This window comes from Felis catus, chromosome D2, assembly GCF_018350175.1.
Source record: "Felis catus isolate Fca126 chromosome D2, F.catus_Fca126_mat1.0, whole genome shotgun sequence".
In the NCBI taxonomy this organism is placed as follows: domain Eukaryota; kingdom Metazoa; phylum Chordata; class Mammalia; order Carnivora; family Felidae; genus Felis; species Felis catus.
This window is the reverse complement of record NC_058378.1, coordinates 45649130-45660456: the sequence shown is the minus strand read 5'-3', so window position 1 is coordinate 45660456 and position 11327 is coordinate 45649130. Positions and strand designations below refer to the sequence as shown.

Below are 11327 nucleotides of genomic sequence, written 5' to 3'. Positions count from 1 at the left end.
CCATGCCAAGGAGCAAGATCTGGGAGCCTAAGGGTCCAGCTGTTCACCTGAGACAGGCCTGTATGCTCTGTGCAGGTGAGGGAATGATCTGGATGCCTGTGAGGTCTGGGACCACAGACACCTAAGTCCTGCAGTTGGGTTCTTCCCGCAAGCAGCGGGCCATAGCTGAGCCCTTACCCAGCGGGGGGTCTTCTTTAGCCAGGAGAATGGACACTTGTGAGGTCTCAGAGCTAACCTCACCTGACCTAGAATCGCTGGTCCCATGGTGTCTAGAAGGCAGATGCCCCTCCCACTCACCACATCCTCCATTGAGGTCCGGACATCGTATTCCTACTGTTTGAAAGCTGTTGTGGCGGCGGAAGGGGGGGACCACCCCAATTCCCTGGATGCATTACCAAGATATAGAAAAAAGCTTCAAGCCCTGAAGTAGATGGGAGCCCCAGACTCAGCCTCTGCACTGTCTGGGCTGACTGCAGTCCCCCCAGACTTCTTCTCAATGTCCCCTTCACCCCTAAGGTGATGGGCTTCAGTAAGCTACTGAGATCTATTTCTTCAGCTCTACAGCAGAGATAACACCTACCAGGGAGAACTTATCAGCGACGGAATGCTTCCGTCTTGCCTGAAACCGTGAAATGCTTTACACGTATTTTCTCACGTGATCTACACCATAAGTAAGATACTTCCCGAAGGCCACAGAGCAGTGAGTCGCGGAGCCGGGCCTCCAGTGAGCTCTACCTAATTCCAGAGGCGTGGATCATCCAGTGTAGTGGGAAGATGCTATTTCCAGCAGGTTAACAGCTCTATTTTGCAAGGCTCTGGTGAAAACTGTCACCTTGTGTGAAGCATGAAGCACGGAGTCCGGCATGCGGCAGGAACTGCAAATAAACGGTGGCTATTCAGATTACTATACACAGAGATAGCACAGTAGCATGAGATCCAACATACCTTCTGGGTCAAACCACTTCGGGCCCTTCTCCCCAGTCCCCAGGGCTGATGCGCTTGAATTAGACAGGATTAAAGGCTTACTGGGGCTGGAAGCCGCACCCCAACTCCCGAGTTTAGCCCCGGACCTTCTGTCCACCCGCTGAGAAGGACGAGGGAGGAAGGCAGCCGCACAGGGCAGTGCCGTGGCCTTACGCACAGTCAAGGGAGCTTTTGCTTGGGAGCCAGCTCTCCTTCTGGATCCCCATGACGAGAGAATGGGCCCTGCTCTTGTCCATGCTGCTCTGTGGCCTGGCTGGCCCCACGCACCTGTTCCAGCCAAGCCTGGTGCTGGACATGGCCAAGGTCCTCCTGGATAACTACTGCTTCCCAGAGAACCTGATGGGGATGCAGGAAGCCATCGAGCAGGCCATCAAGAGTCGTGAGATCCTCGCCATCTCGGACCCTCAGACTCTGGCCCATGTGCTGACGACTGGGGTGCAGAGCTCCTTGAACGACCCTCGCCTGGTCATTTCATACGAGCCCAGCACCCTCGAGGCTCCCCGGCAAGCCCCAGCACTCACCAACCTCACAAAAGAGGAAATGCTTGCCCGGCTGCAGAAGGGCATCCGCCACGAGGTTCTGGAGGGCAATGTGGGCTACCTGCGTGTGGACGACATCCCAAGCCAGGAGGTGGTGAGCAAGCTGGGGGGCTTCCTGGTGGCCAGCGTCTGGAGGAAGCTCATGGGCACCTCTGCCTTGGTGCTGGACCTCCGGCACTGCACCGGGGGCCACGTTTCCGGCATCCCCTATGTCATCTCCTACCTGCACCCAGGGAACACGGTCCTGCACGTGGATACCATCTACGACCGTCCCTCCAATACGACCACTGAGATCTGGACCTTGCCCCAGGTGCTGGGAGAAAGGTACAGTGCCGACAAGGATGTGGTGGTCCTCACCAGCGGCCACACTGGGGGCGTGGCTGAGGACATCACTTACATCCTCAAGCAGATGCGCAGGGCCATCGTGGTGGGTGAGCGGACTGTGGGGGGTGCCCTGGACCTCCAGAAGCTGAGGATAGGCCAGTCTGACTTCTTCCTCACCGTGCCCGTGTCCAGGTCCCTAGGGCCCCTGGGAGGGGGCAGCCAGACATGGGAGGGCAGTGGGGTGCTGCCCTGTGTGGGGACACCAGCCGAGCAGGCCCTAGAGAAAGCCCTGGCCATCCTCACTCTGCGCCGGGCCCTGCCAGGAGTTGTCCAGCGCCTGCAGGAGGCGCTGCAGACCTACTACACCCTGGTGGACCGTGTGCCCAGCCTGCTGCACCACCTGGCCAACATGGACTTCTCCGCAGTAGTCTCGGAGGAGGACCTGGTCACCAAACTCAACGCTGGCCTACAGACTGTGTCTGAGGACCCCAGGCTCCTGGTGCGGGCCGTGAGGGCCAAGGACGCCTCTTCTGCGCCCGAGGTTGGCGAGGATGAGCCTCCGGAGGTAGTCCCCACGGTGCCCGGAGCTGAGGCTGCCCGGCAGGCCCTGGTGGTCTCTATGTTTCAGGTGTCAGTGCTACCAGGCAACGTGGGCTACCTCCGCTTTGACAGCTTCGCCGATGCCTCCGTGTTGGAGGTGCTAAGCCCCTACATTGTGCGCCAGGTGTGGGCGCCCCTGCAGGGCACGGAGCACCTCATCGTGGACCTGCGCCAGAACCCCGGGGGGCCGTCCTCTGCTGTGCCCCTGCTACTGTCTTACTTCCAGGGCCCCGACAACGGCTCCGTGCGCCTCTTCACCACCTATGACCGCCGCACCAACATCACGCAGGAGCACTTCAGCCGCATGGAGCTGCTGGGCCGGGGCTACCCCACCCAGCGCGGCGTGTACCTGCTCACCAGCCACCGCACCGCCACCGCGGCTGAGGAGCTGGCCTTCCTCATGCAGTCGCTGGGCTGGGCCACGCTGGTGGGCGAGATCACCGCGGGCAGCCTGCTGCACACTTGCACGGTGCCCCTGCTGGAGACGCCAGAGGGTGGCCTGGTGCTCACCGTGCCTGTGCTCACCTTCATCGACAACCACGGCGAGTGCTGGTTGGGAGGTGGCGTGGTGCCCGATGCCATCGTGCTGGCCGAGGAAGCCCTGGACAGGGCCCAGGAGGTGCTGGAGTTCCACCGCAGCCTGGAGGCCCTGGTGGAGGGCACGGGGCACCTGGTCGAGGCTCACTATGCACGGCCAGAGGTCATCGGGCAGACCAGTGCCCTGCTTCGAGCCAAGCTGGCCCAGGGGGCCTACCGTACTGCCGTGGACCTGGAGTCACTGGCCTCCCAGCTCACGGCCGACCTGCAGGAGATGTCTGGGGACCACCGTCTGCTGGTGTTCCACAGCCCCGGTGAGATGGTGGTGGAGGAGGTGCCCCCCCCACCCCCTGTCGTGCCCTCCCCAGAGGAGGTCTCCTACCTCATCGAAGCCCTGTTTAAAACAGAGGTGCTGCCTGGCCGGCTGGGTTACCTGCGTTTCGACGCCATGGCCGAGCTGGAGACGGTGAAGGCCATCGGGCCACAGCTGGTGCAGCTGGTGTGGCAGAGGCTGGTGGACACGGCCGCGCTGGTTGTCGACCTGCGCTACAACCCTGGTAGCTACTCCACGGCTGTGCCGCTACTCTGCTCCTACTTCTTTGAAGCGGAGCCCCGTCAGCACCTCTACTCTGTCTTTGACAGGGCGACCTCGAGGGTCACGGAAGTGTGGACGCTGCCCCAGGTGGCTGGCAAGCGCTACGGCCCCCACAAAGACCTCTACATCCTGATGAGCCACATCAGCGGGTCGGCAGCTGAGGCGTTTGCTCACACCATGCAGGACCTGCAGCGGGCCACCGTCATTGGGGAGCCCACAGCTGGAGGCGCACTCTCTGTGGGCATCTACCAGGTGGGCAGCAGCCCCTTATACGCCTCCATGCCCACGCAGATGGCCCTGAGCGCCAGCACAGGTGAAGCCTGGGACCTGGCTGGGGTGGAGCCCGACATCACCGTGCCCATGAGTGAGGCCCTCTCCACAGCCCGGGACATAGTGGCCCTGCGGGCCAAGGTGCCCACTGTGCTGCAGACAACTGGGAAGCTGGTAGCCGATAACTATGCCTCCCCTGAACTGGGGGCCAAGATGGCGGCCAAACTGAGCCGTATGCAGAGCCGCTATTCAAGGGTGACCTCAGAAGGGGCCTTGGCTGAGATGCTGGGGGCCGATCTGCAGATGCTGTCCGGAGACCCACACCTGAAGACAGCCCATATCCCCGAGGATGCCAAGGACCGCATTCCTGGGATTGTGCCCATGCAGGTGAGACACAAGGGAGACTGAGCCTAGCACAGTCCCAGCAATGAGCCGACCGGTTGTCTGCACATCCAGGGCTCTGTGCACGGTGCCGGGCAATCGCTTCCAGACTCGTTTTCGTGTTTAAGTTCTCATTAGTCACGTCTTTCCCTTCCTCTCATCCTGTCATCCCTTCTCCTTCTGGTGTCCCTGAGCACCTCTGTAGAGCACCGATAACCCACAAGGACTCAGTTTGAAAACCCCTGGTAGAGAAGGAGTGGCACTCTTGGCGCGGTGGAAGGCAAATGTTTGCAGCTCTTCTCATCATCAGTGTTGGCAGAAAGGTCAGGTCATGAGAGGTCACTACGGTTTCGTCCCCTGGAAATGCGGGGTTTGTGTTCATTCTCACCACCTGCCTGCCTCGGGGGGGTTTCAGATGGAGAGAGAGGAGCAGGCAGAGGTCTTGGCCTCACAGTTGCCTCAGAGCTAAAGCATGGAGCCTAGACACAGGCTGTGGCATGGTCAGGGATGCTGACGGTGCACAGCCTGGAGAATCATGGCAGTGGTCAGGCACCACCTGCCTTCTCCTCCCCTCCCACGATGCAAAGCATCCGGAAGGAGCTGCACTTGGTGGGCGTGCAGTCTGGTCCAAGGGCCAGCTGGATGGGAAATTCCGAGCAAGGCTATTGTGGTCAGTATATTCAAAGCCGGCAATGGCATTTGGGGAAAACACTGAAAAGGTAAATCAAGGTTGAGGAGTTTTGCTGCTGGGTGGATGAGAGAGAAGTTCTCTAGACCAGTGGCCATGGATTCATCAAGCACTCCCATAAGCTAAGAGCTTCATCGGGAAGCAGCATTTACAACATCTCTCCACGTCGTTTATCCTCTGTGATTTTGTGGCAGAGTCACAAGTAGTCAGGGCAGCATTTGTCTCGGGGTCCCTTGAAAGAAGGTCTAGGATGCAGGCAGTTCAGGTGGGAGGCCGTCTTTGAAGCAGGAGTGAGGGGGCAGGGAGAAGGGGATAGGAAAGGAGGAAAAGCTGATGGGTAAGGGCATTATAGAAGCTGTTGCTTCCTAAAATTCCGATGGAACCCTAACAAGGGTGGGGAAGGCTTCCCAGAGCCGTCCATCTACAGACGGGATCCAGCAGTTCCTGTCCTTCTTTGGCTAAAGGTCCCCCTGGGGACATGAACTCTCTCAAACTGAGGCAGCTTGGAGAAGGTCCTGAAATCGAGAATGGAAAGACATAGGGGTGTGCTGGAGGCAAGGCCCTGTCAGGCGAGGGGCGGTTGTAGCAAAAATCAGAGGAGGGCCAAGGGCACCAGAAGCATCTAGTGCAGAATCATCACCCCTGTTTTACAAAAAGGGAAATGGAAACCCAGAGGGGTGCAGAGGAGTGTGACCCATGGCTGAAGAGCTTGTGACTAAGGGCAAAGCAGACCCTGGAGGCTGGGTGTCCCAGTTAACATTCCGGCCCACAGAGCCTGTGTCCTTCTAGCAGTCTTGGAGAGAGAAGATGAGGCACAAAACATGTTGGGGGAGCCTAGAATGTGCCAGCACTGTGCTAGACTCACAGGGCCACCAGATTCCAAATCGAGGACTCACTCCTTTCCAGCATCGCCAGGATTCATGGTTTGGAGTCACATATGGATTCAGCTTCTGGTTCCACCACCTACTGGCTGTGTGACCTTGGGCAAGTTACTTAATCACTCTGTGCTTCAGTGTCCTCATTGAAAGGATGGGGATGCTATAGGGTGCCCTCATGGTGATGGTAAGGGCTGCAGTGTGCTCCGCACAGGGTCAAACCCCCTTCTAAAGGTTCAGGGGCCCAGGAGCTAGCTAATGTCTTCCCTCCCAGCCCTAGGGAAGAAGATGAACTCAGAACCATCAGGAGGTATCTGATGAGGTCAGGGGAGTCAGAGTGGAGACCACGCCTGGGCCTTGCAGCTCTGGACACCGCGGTGTGGGGTTGACATGCATGAACGTTCTCTGTAAGGAGTCTGCCAACCGCATTTGGGTCCACATCCTAGGCCCACCACCCACATAACCTCCTAGGCGCCCCATTGGAAACCTTCTTCAGAAATGTTAATTCCCTCCCATACCCTCAATATCTTTCACGTATAAAGGAAAACTGCGGTGCCCAGTTTCCTGAGCTGTAACATCTGCTCCTCTGCTGACACTGAGCTGAACCCCCACCCATTTTTTTCAGATCCCTTCCCCTGAAGTCTTTGAGGACCTGATCAAGTTTTCCTTTCATACTAATGTGTTTGAGGACAACCTTGGCTACTTGAGGTTTGACACGTTTGGGGACTGTGAGCTGCTCACCCAGGTGTCAGAGCTGCTGGTGGAGCATGTTTGGAAGAAGATCGTGCACACGGATGCCATGATCATTGACATGAGGTCAGTGGCTGGGGGGGCAGAGGTCTCTGGCCAGCCAACCCAGGGGTTCTGGCGTAATCGGCCGTGGGGGACCCCAACATCGGTGATCTTTCTAAGCTCCTCAGATGATCCCAGTGTTAATTCCAGGCTGAGAATCACTGGGCTACTCCTGTGGTTTCCAAACTTGCCTGGCCATAGGACTCAGCGGAGAGAGAGGGGGAAGGGAGACTTTAAAAACAGATTCTGGGGGCTTAACGTGACCCTACTGAATCTAAAGCTCCGGGGTGAGGCCCAGTCATCTGTGTATCTGAAAGGCATCACCCCGGGTGATTCTGGTGATCAGTCATGTTTGGGACAGCTAGCTAGGCCACCACCTGCATTGTGCCTCTTATGTCATACAAAGTCAGCCCGTGGCCACCCTTATCATGAGAATTGGAAAGCCAGAGTCCCTGAGAGAATTTGAGAATAAGCCACTATTGTGGCAAAAAGAATTCTTTGCATCACAGAATGTCTGGTGGAGGGACGCTTTTAGGTAGAGACCTCCTTCCTGGAGTGGGTGGAAGAACACCCACCCCCAGCGACCAGGCCCCTGCCTCCATGGACACAGGGAGGGGCAGGCTGCTCCCCCAGGATACAGAACCCCACTTTGCAGCTGCAGGAGACAGGCTGCCAGAATTGGCCAAGTCAGGACTTGCTTGTCTGCAGCTCAGCTGTGGTTCTTGTCTGTCACTAGAGGGCTCCAGATCTCCGAGGCTTGTTCTCCAAAACCTCTCCCAGGGCTCTGTGGCTACAGTTGTAAAAGAGGAAGTGGCCCAGCCTACAGAGTGCTTCCAGACCCTTCTAACCTGAGGTTTGGAGTTTCAGACACTAAGGTCAAAGGCCCTAAACCCAGCTGGGCCACCCTAGACCTTCAACCAGAAGAGACTCCTATCATATCACCAGCCCACACTTCTTATTCACAGATGAGGAGACAGGGTCCCAAAGAGTTCACATAACAGGGCAAATCCGAACGTCCTAGGACAGGCACAGGTTGTCCCCTCCCCCACTCTTCCACTCCCCATCCAGTGTGGTTCCACAACTCTGAGCACTCGGCTATACTAAGTAGCAGCTCATTAGGAGACCTGAACAAAAATGCCCAGTGGGTCTTATGAAATTATAGAGAATGCAGCTGGGAAAGCAGTGTCCTCACAGGCAGCATGGGTGTGGAGAGCAGTCCATGGTCAGTTAATGAGGAAAATCTATCAGCAAGTTCATGACTGCAGGACTTGTCAGAGCCTTTAATGTAATGGACACAATATGTATCACATAATGTATTAATATGTGATCAGAAAGGGCAGGTATGGCACCAGTGTTTGAAATTTCTCAAGAGACTTGTACTCTGGGAAATGCCAACCACAGAATTCTGCAGGAGAAGGATGGGACAGGGAGGCTGCCTGGAATTAGTGTCCTCCTCAGGGCAAAGCTCCCAGGCTCCCAGAGGGGAACCGAGGGCCTCCCTGTGAGCTCTGCCCCAATGACCCCCACTTCCCTTCCCTTAGGTTCAACATCGGTGGCCCCACCTCCTCCATCTCTGCCCTGTGCTCCTACTTCTTTGATGAAGGTCCTCCAATTCTGTTGGACAAAATCTACAGCCGGCCCAACGACTCTGTCAGTGAGCTCTGGACCCACACCCGGCTCGCAGGTATGTACAGATGCTTTCCCTTTCCTGTTCTCATTCTAGAAGCTTCTGGAAAATCAGGGAAAGACAGCTTGGGTCCAGGGAAAAGTAACAGTAAATGGAATATAAAGCTCTGCATGCGCTGCACTTTTACATATGATTCTTAATCCCTACAAAATGCTACCATTATGCTTATTTTCTAGATGAGCCTCGACTAGGTCGAATCTCTTGTCTAACATCACCCAGCTAATAAGTAGAAGCGCCCAAATCCGAATGCCGGTTTCTCTAAAACCAAAATGCCCTCCGTTCTGGCCACGACAACCATCAGCATGCAAGACACAGCAGAATTAGAAGGACCCTTGCCCTTCACCAAACCCCACAGAGTTTCTGGTGCTCATCCTCCCTGAGCTGTCAGCAGCAGCTCAGCACACTGAGCCTGAATAAAGTTTGTGGTTCTGATGGGGCCTCTGCCCTGCACAGGAGCCACGCTCTGTAGAGCCAGGGCTCTCGTGGTCCCCCTCACGGGTGATAGGCTCACTCTGACTCCCTTGCTCAGAATGACAAACCAAGAAACCTGCGCTCCCATCCGACAAGGGGCTGGGAGAGCAGTGGGGGGAAGGGTGCATATGGCCAGAAAAGCACCCCACAATTTTCATTTGTACACTTCCTTATCACACAAGGATTCGAGGGAGATTCCAAGGCACACATTCACAAAGACTGCAAAACGTAAATAAAAATTAGAACCGGGTGAACTGTAAATTCAAACAGTATTCAAAACCAGGAGTTACAAACAGACTCAAATCTGCAAGAGCATGGGGTCCTAGATTTGCAATGATGTCCAGTATGGGAGCCGCTTGCCACATGCAGCCACTGGGCACTGAAATGTGGCTCATATGAATTGGGATGTGACAGGTGTAAAATATACACCAGGTATTTTTGGGCTTTTTATGGAAAAATAAAGACGTATAATATGTCCACAATGTTACTGATTACATTTTTGAGACAAATTTGTTTTGGATATGTTGAGTTAAAGAAAATATGGTTAAGATTCATGTCATCTGTGCCTTTTTTTTTTTCTTGTTTAATGTGACTCCTAGAAAACTTGCAGCGACATCTGTGGCTCACTTTCTGGCTCACGTTGTGTTTCTATCGGACATCGTTGCCCTAGAGGGCTGTTGTCGTGCACGAGTTTGGGTCTTCCGGGAGTCCAAAGTGAAAAAAAGAATCTGGCAAGTTAGGCATTCTTATGATTCATGAAGAGGAAGCACATCCTTTCCTCGGGAGAGTCAAGGCTTTTCCCGTCACTCAAAGATAAAAGTGCCAGAAGTGCATGAAGCAGCTGTCAAGCCCTTACAAACTGGAGATGGGTGGGGCACACGCTCGTCGCCCCTTTTGACACTTGCAGAACTGGGGCTCACCAAGGAATGCCCTGCCTGTGGACACAAGGCCACAGAACCAAATCCCAGGCCCTCCTCTTTGCGGGTCCACGCAGTACGGAGAAGGCAGGTGCCCCACAGTGCTGACTGGACTCCCCATCTTCTGTCTTCCAGGTGAACGCTACGGCTCCAAGAAGAACGTGGCCATTCTGACCAGCGCGCTGACAGCCGGCGCCGCGGAGGAGTTTACCTACATCATGAAGAAGCTGGGCCGGGCGCTGGTCATCGGGGAAGTGACCAGCGGGGGCTGCCAGCCACCACAAACCTACCACGTGGATGACACTCATCTCTACATCACCATCCCCACGGCCCGCTCAGTGGGGGCTGTGGATGGCAGCTCCTGGGAAGGGGTGGGTGTGGTGCCCCACGTGGCTGTCCCTGCTGAAGGAGCCCTCACCAGAGCCAAGGAGATGCTCCAGCACACTCTGCTGAGGGCGAGGAGGAGCCCCAGGATGGGTGGGACCTCCAGGCCACACACCAAGGGCACTCCGGCACGTGGTCCTGCCTGAGGCCTCCGGGTTCAGAAAAGGGACCTGCTGAGCCCCAGTAGGCTTAGAGTTGAAGGCACCCTTGGAGTTCACCCGATGGTCTCTTCACCATTGCCAACATCTCTGAGCACATAGGGACAGGCAGCTCACCCCTCAGAGGCAACCCCCTCCATAGTAGTTATTTTGGGGAGGCGAAGTCAGATGTACCTCCTACCCATGCTTCTTAATTGCCAAGCCCTGGTCCTAGAGCAGCTCCATCCGACAGAGCTACGACGTGAGCCGCAGATCGCAGCACTCACATCACTTTATGTTTTCTAGTAGCCACCTTCTTAAAAAGTAAAAAGAAACAGGTGACGTGTATTTTACTAGTGTGATTTATTTGCCCTACTATATCCACAGTAGTATCATTTCAGCAATATAAAAATGATCGTGAATGAGATGTTTTTGCACGGAGCCTTTGAAATCTGGTAGGTAGTCTGCACGTACAGTGCTTCCCCTTGCTCATGCACATGTCTGGGGCTCAGGAGCCACCTGCGGCCGGCGGATCCCCTGTGGGACAGTGCAGGCCCAGAGGTCAGGGACCCCCACTCCCCCGGCACATTGTCCCCCTTCTGCCCTCCCTGCCTCCACATCTTCCCCATTAAAGCACCTCTCCCTCCTGCCCTGGGATCATTTCTGTCCCAGCATTCTCCTCAGGGGTGGCAGCCATCGTGCTCACCCTCGTCTCCCACTGCCCATCGCTTAGCACAGAGCCTGGTGCAGGAATGCACGTGAGTATCTGGCAGCAAGTCTGTCTTCCCTTCGTGTGTTCCGCCCAAGGCCTTGTTCTCTGGCTTCCGCCAGGGCCCCCAAAGTGAGCTCTGGTGTCATGCGGCACTTAGACACGCAGCATTGCTGTTTGAGGGTAGAGTGGCCCTGGGCGGTGGTCTGGGTGCCTGCCTTTCTTGGCCTAGGGCAGTCTGTCACTGCACTGGCTGTGCTGACCAAGCCCACTCCTAATAGGGCAAGAAGGCTGAAGACCCCAAGATCTCCAGAACCGGGCAAGCCCCAGGAGGAGACAGGAAGCCCGGGGGTGACCTGGAGGAAGGCAGCCACTGGCTGGCCCCTGGGAGCTAGGCAACCTTACTCCACTAGAATCAACAGGGACCCAAAAGTGAG

The 11327-nt window shown here is 56.1% G+C and overlaps 1 protein-coding gene across 2 annotated transcripts; it reads left to right on the top strand.

The window, feature by feature from the left end:
• Window positions 1–1070: 1070 nt before the first annotated feature.
• Window positions 1071–10529, top strand: RBP3 (retinol binding protein 3). 2 transcript variants are annotated; one of them, XM_003994154.5, is made up of 4 exons: window positions 1071–4236; window positions 6419–6609; window positions 8127–8269; window positions 9796–10529. In XM_003994154.5, exons 1-4 carry the CDS (start codon window positions 1189–1191, stop codon window positions 10188–10190), a joined length of 3777 nt encoding a protein of 1258 aa, XP_003994203.3. In that variant the 5' UTR covers window positions 1071–1188; the 3' UTR covers window positions 10191–10529. The 2 variants fall into 2 exon arrangements, with proteins under 2 accessions (XP_003994203.3, XP_019669012.3); XM_019813453.3 differs by lacking the exon at window positions 9796–10529 and adding an exon at window positions 8449–9297.
• The last annotated feature ends 798 nt before the right edge of the window (window positions 10530–11327 follow it).

Excerpts from the sequence above, each read along its gene's own strand:
- RBP3 (XM_003994154.5), top strand. The coding sequence starts at position 1,189 with ATGACGAGAGAATGGGCCCTGCTCTTGTCCATGCTGCTCTGTGGCCTG. Across the intron at positions 4,237-6,418 it reads CTGGGATTGTGCCCATGCAG|ATCCCTTCCCCTGAAGTCTT; the intron begins GTGAGACACAAG and ends CATTTTTTTCAG. Across the intron at positions 6,610-8,126 it reads GCCATGATCATTGACATGAG|GTTCAACATCGGTGGCCCCA; the intron begins GTCAGTGGCTGG and ends CCCTTCCCTTAG.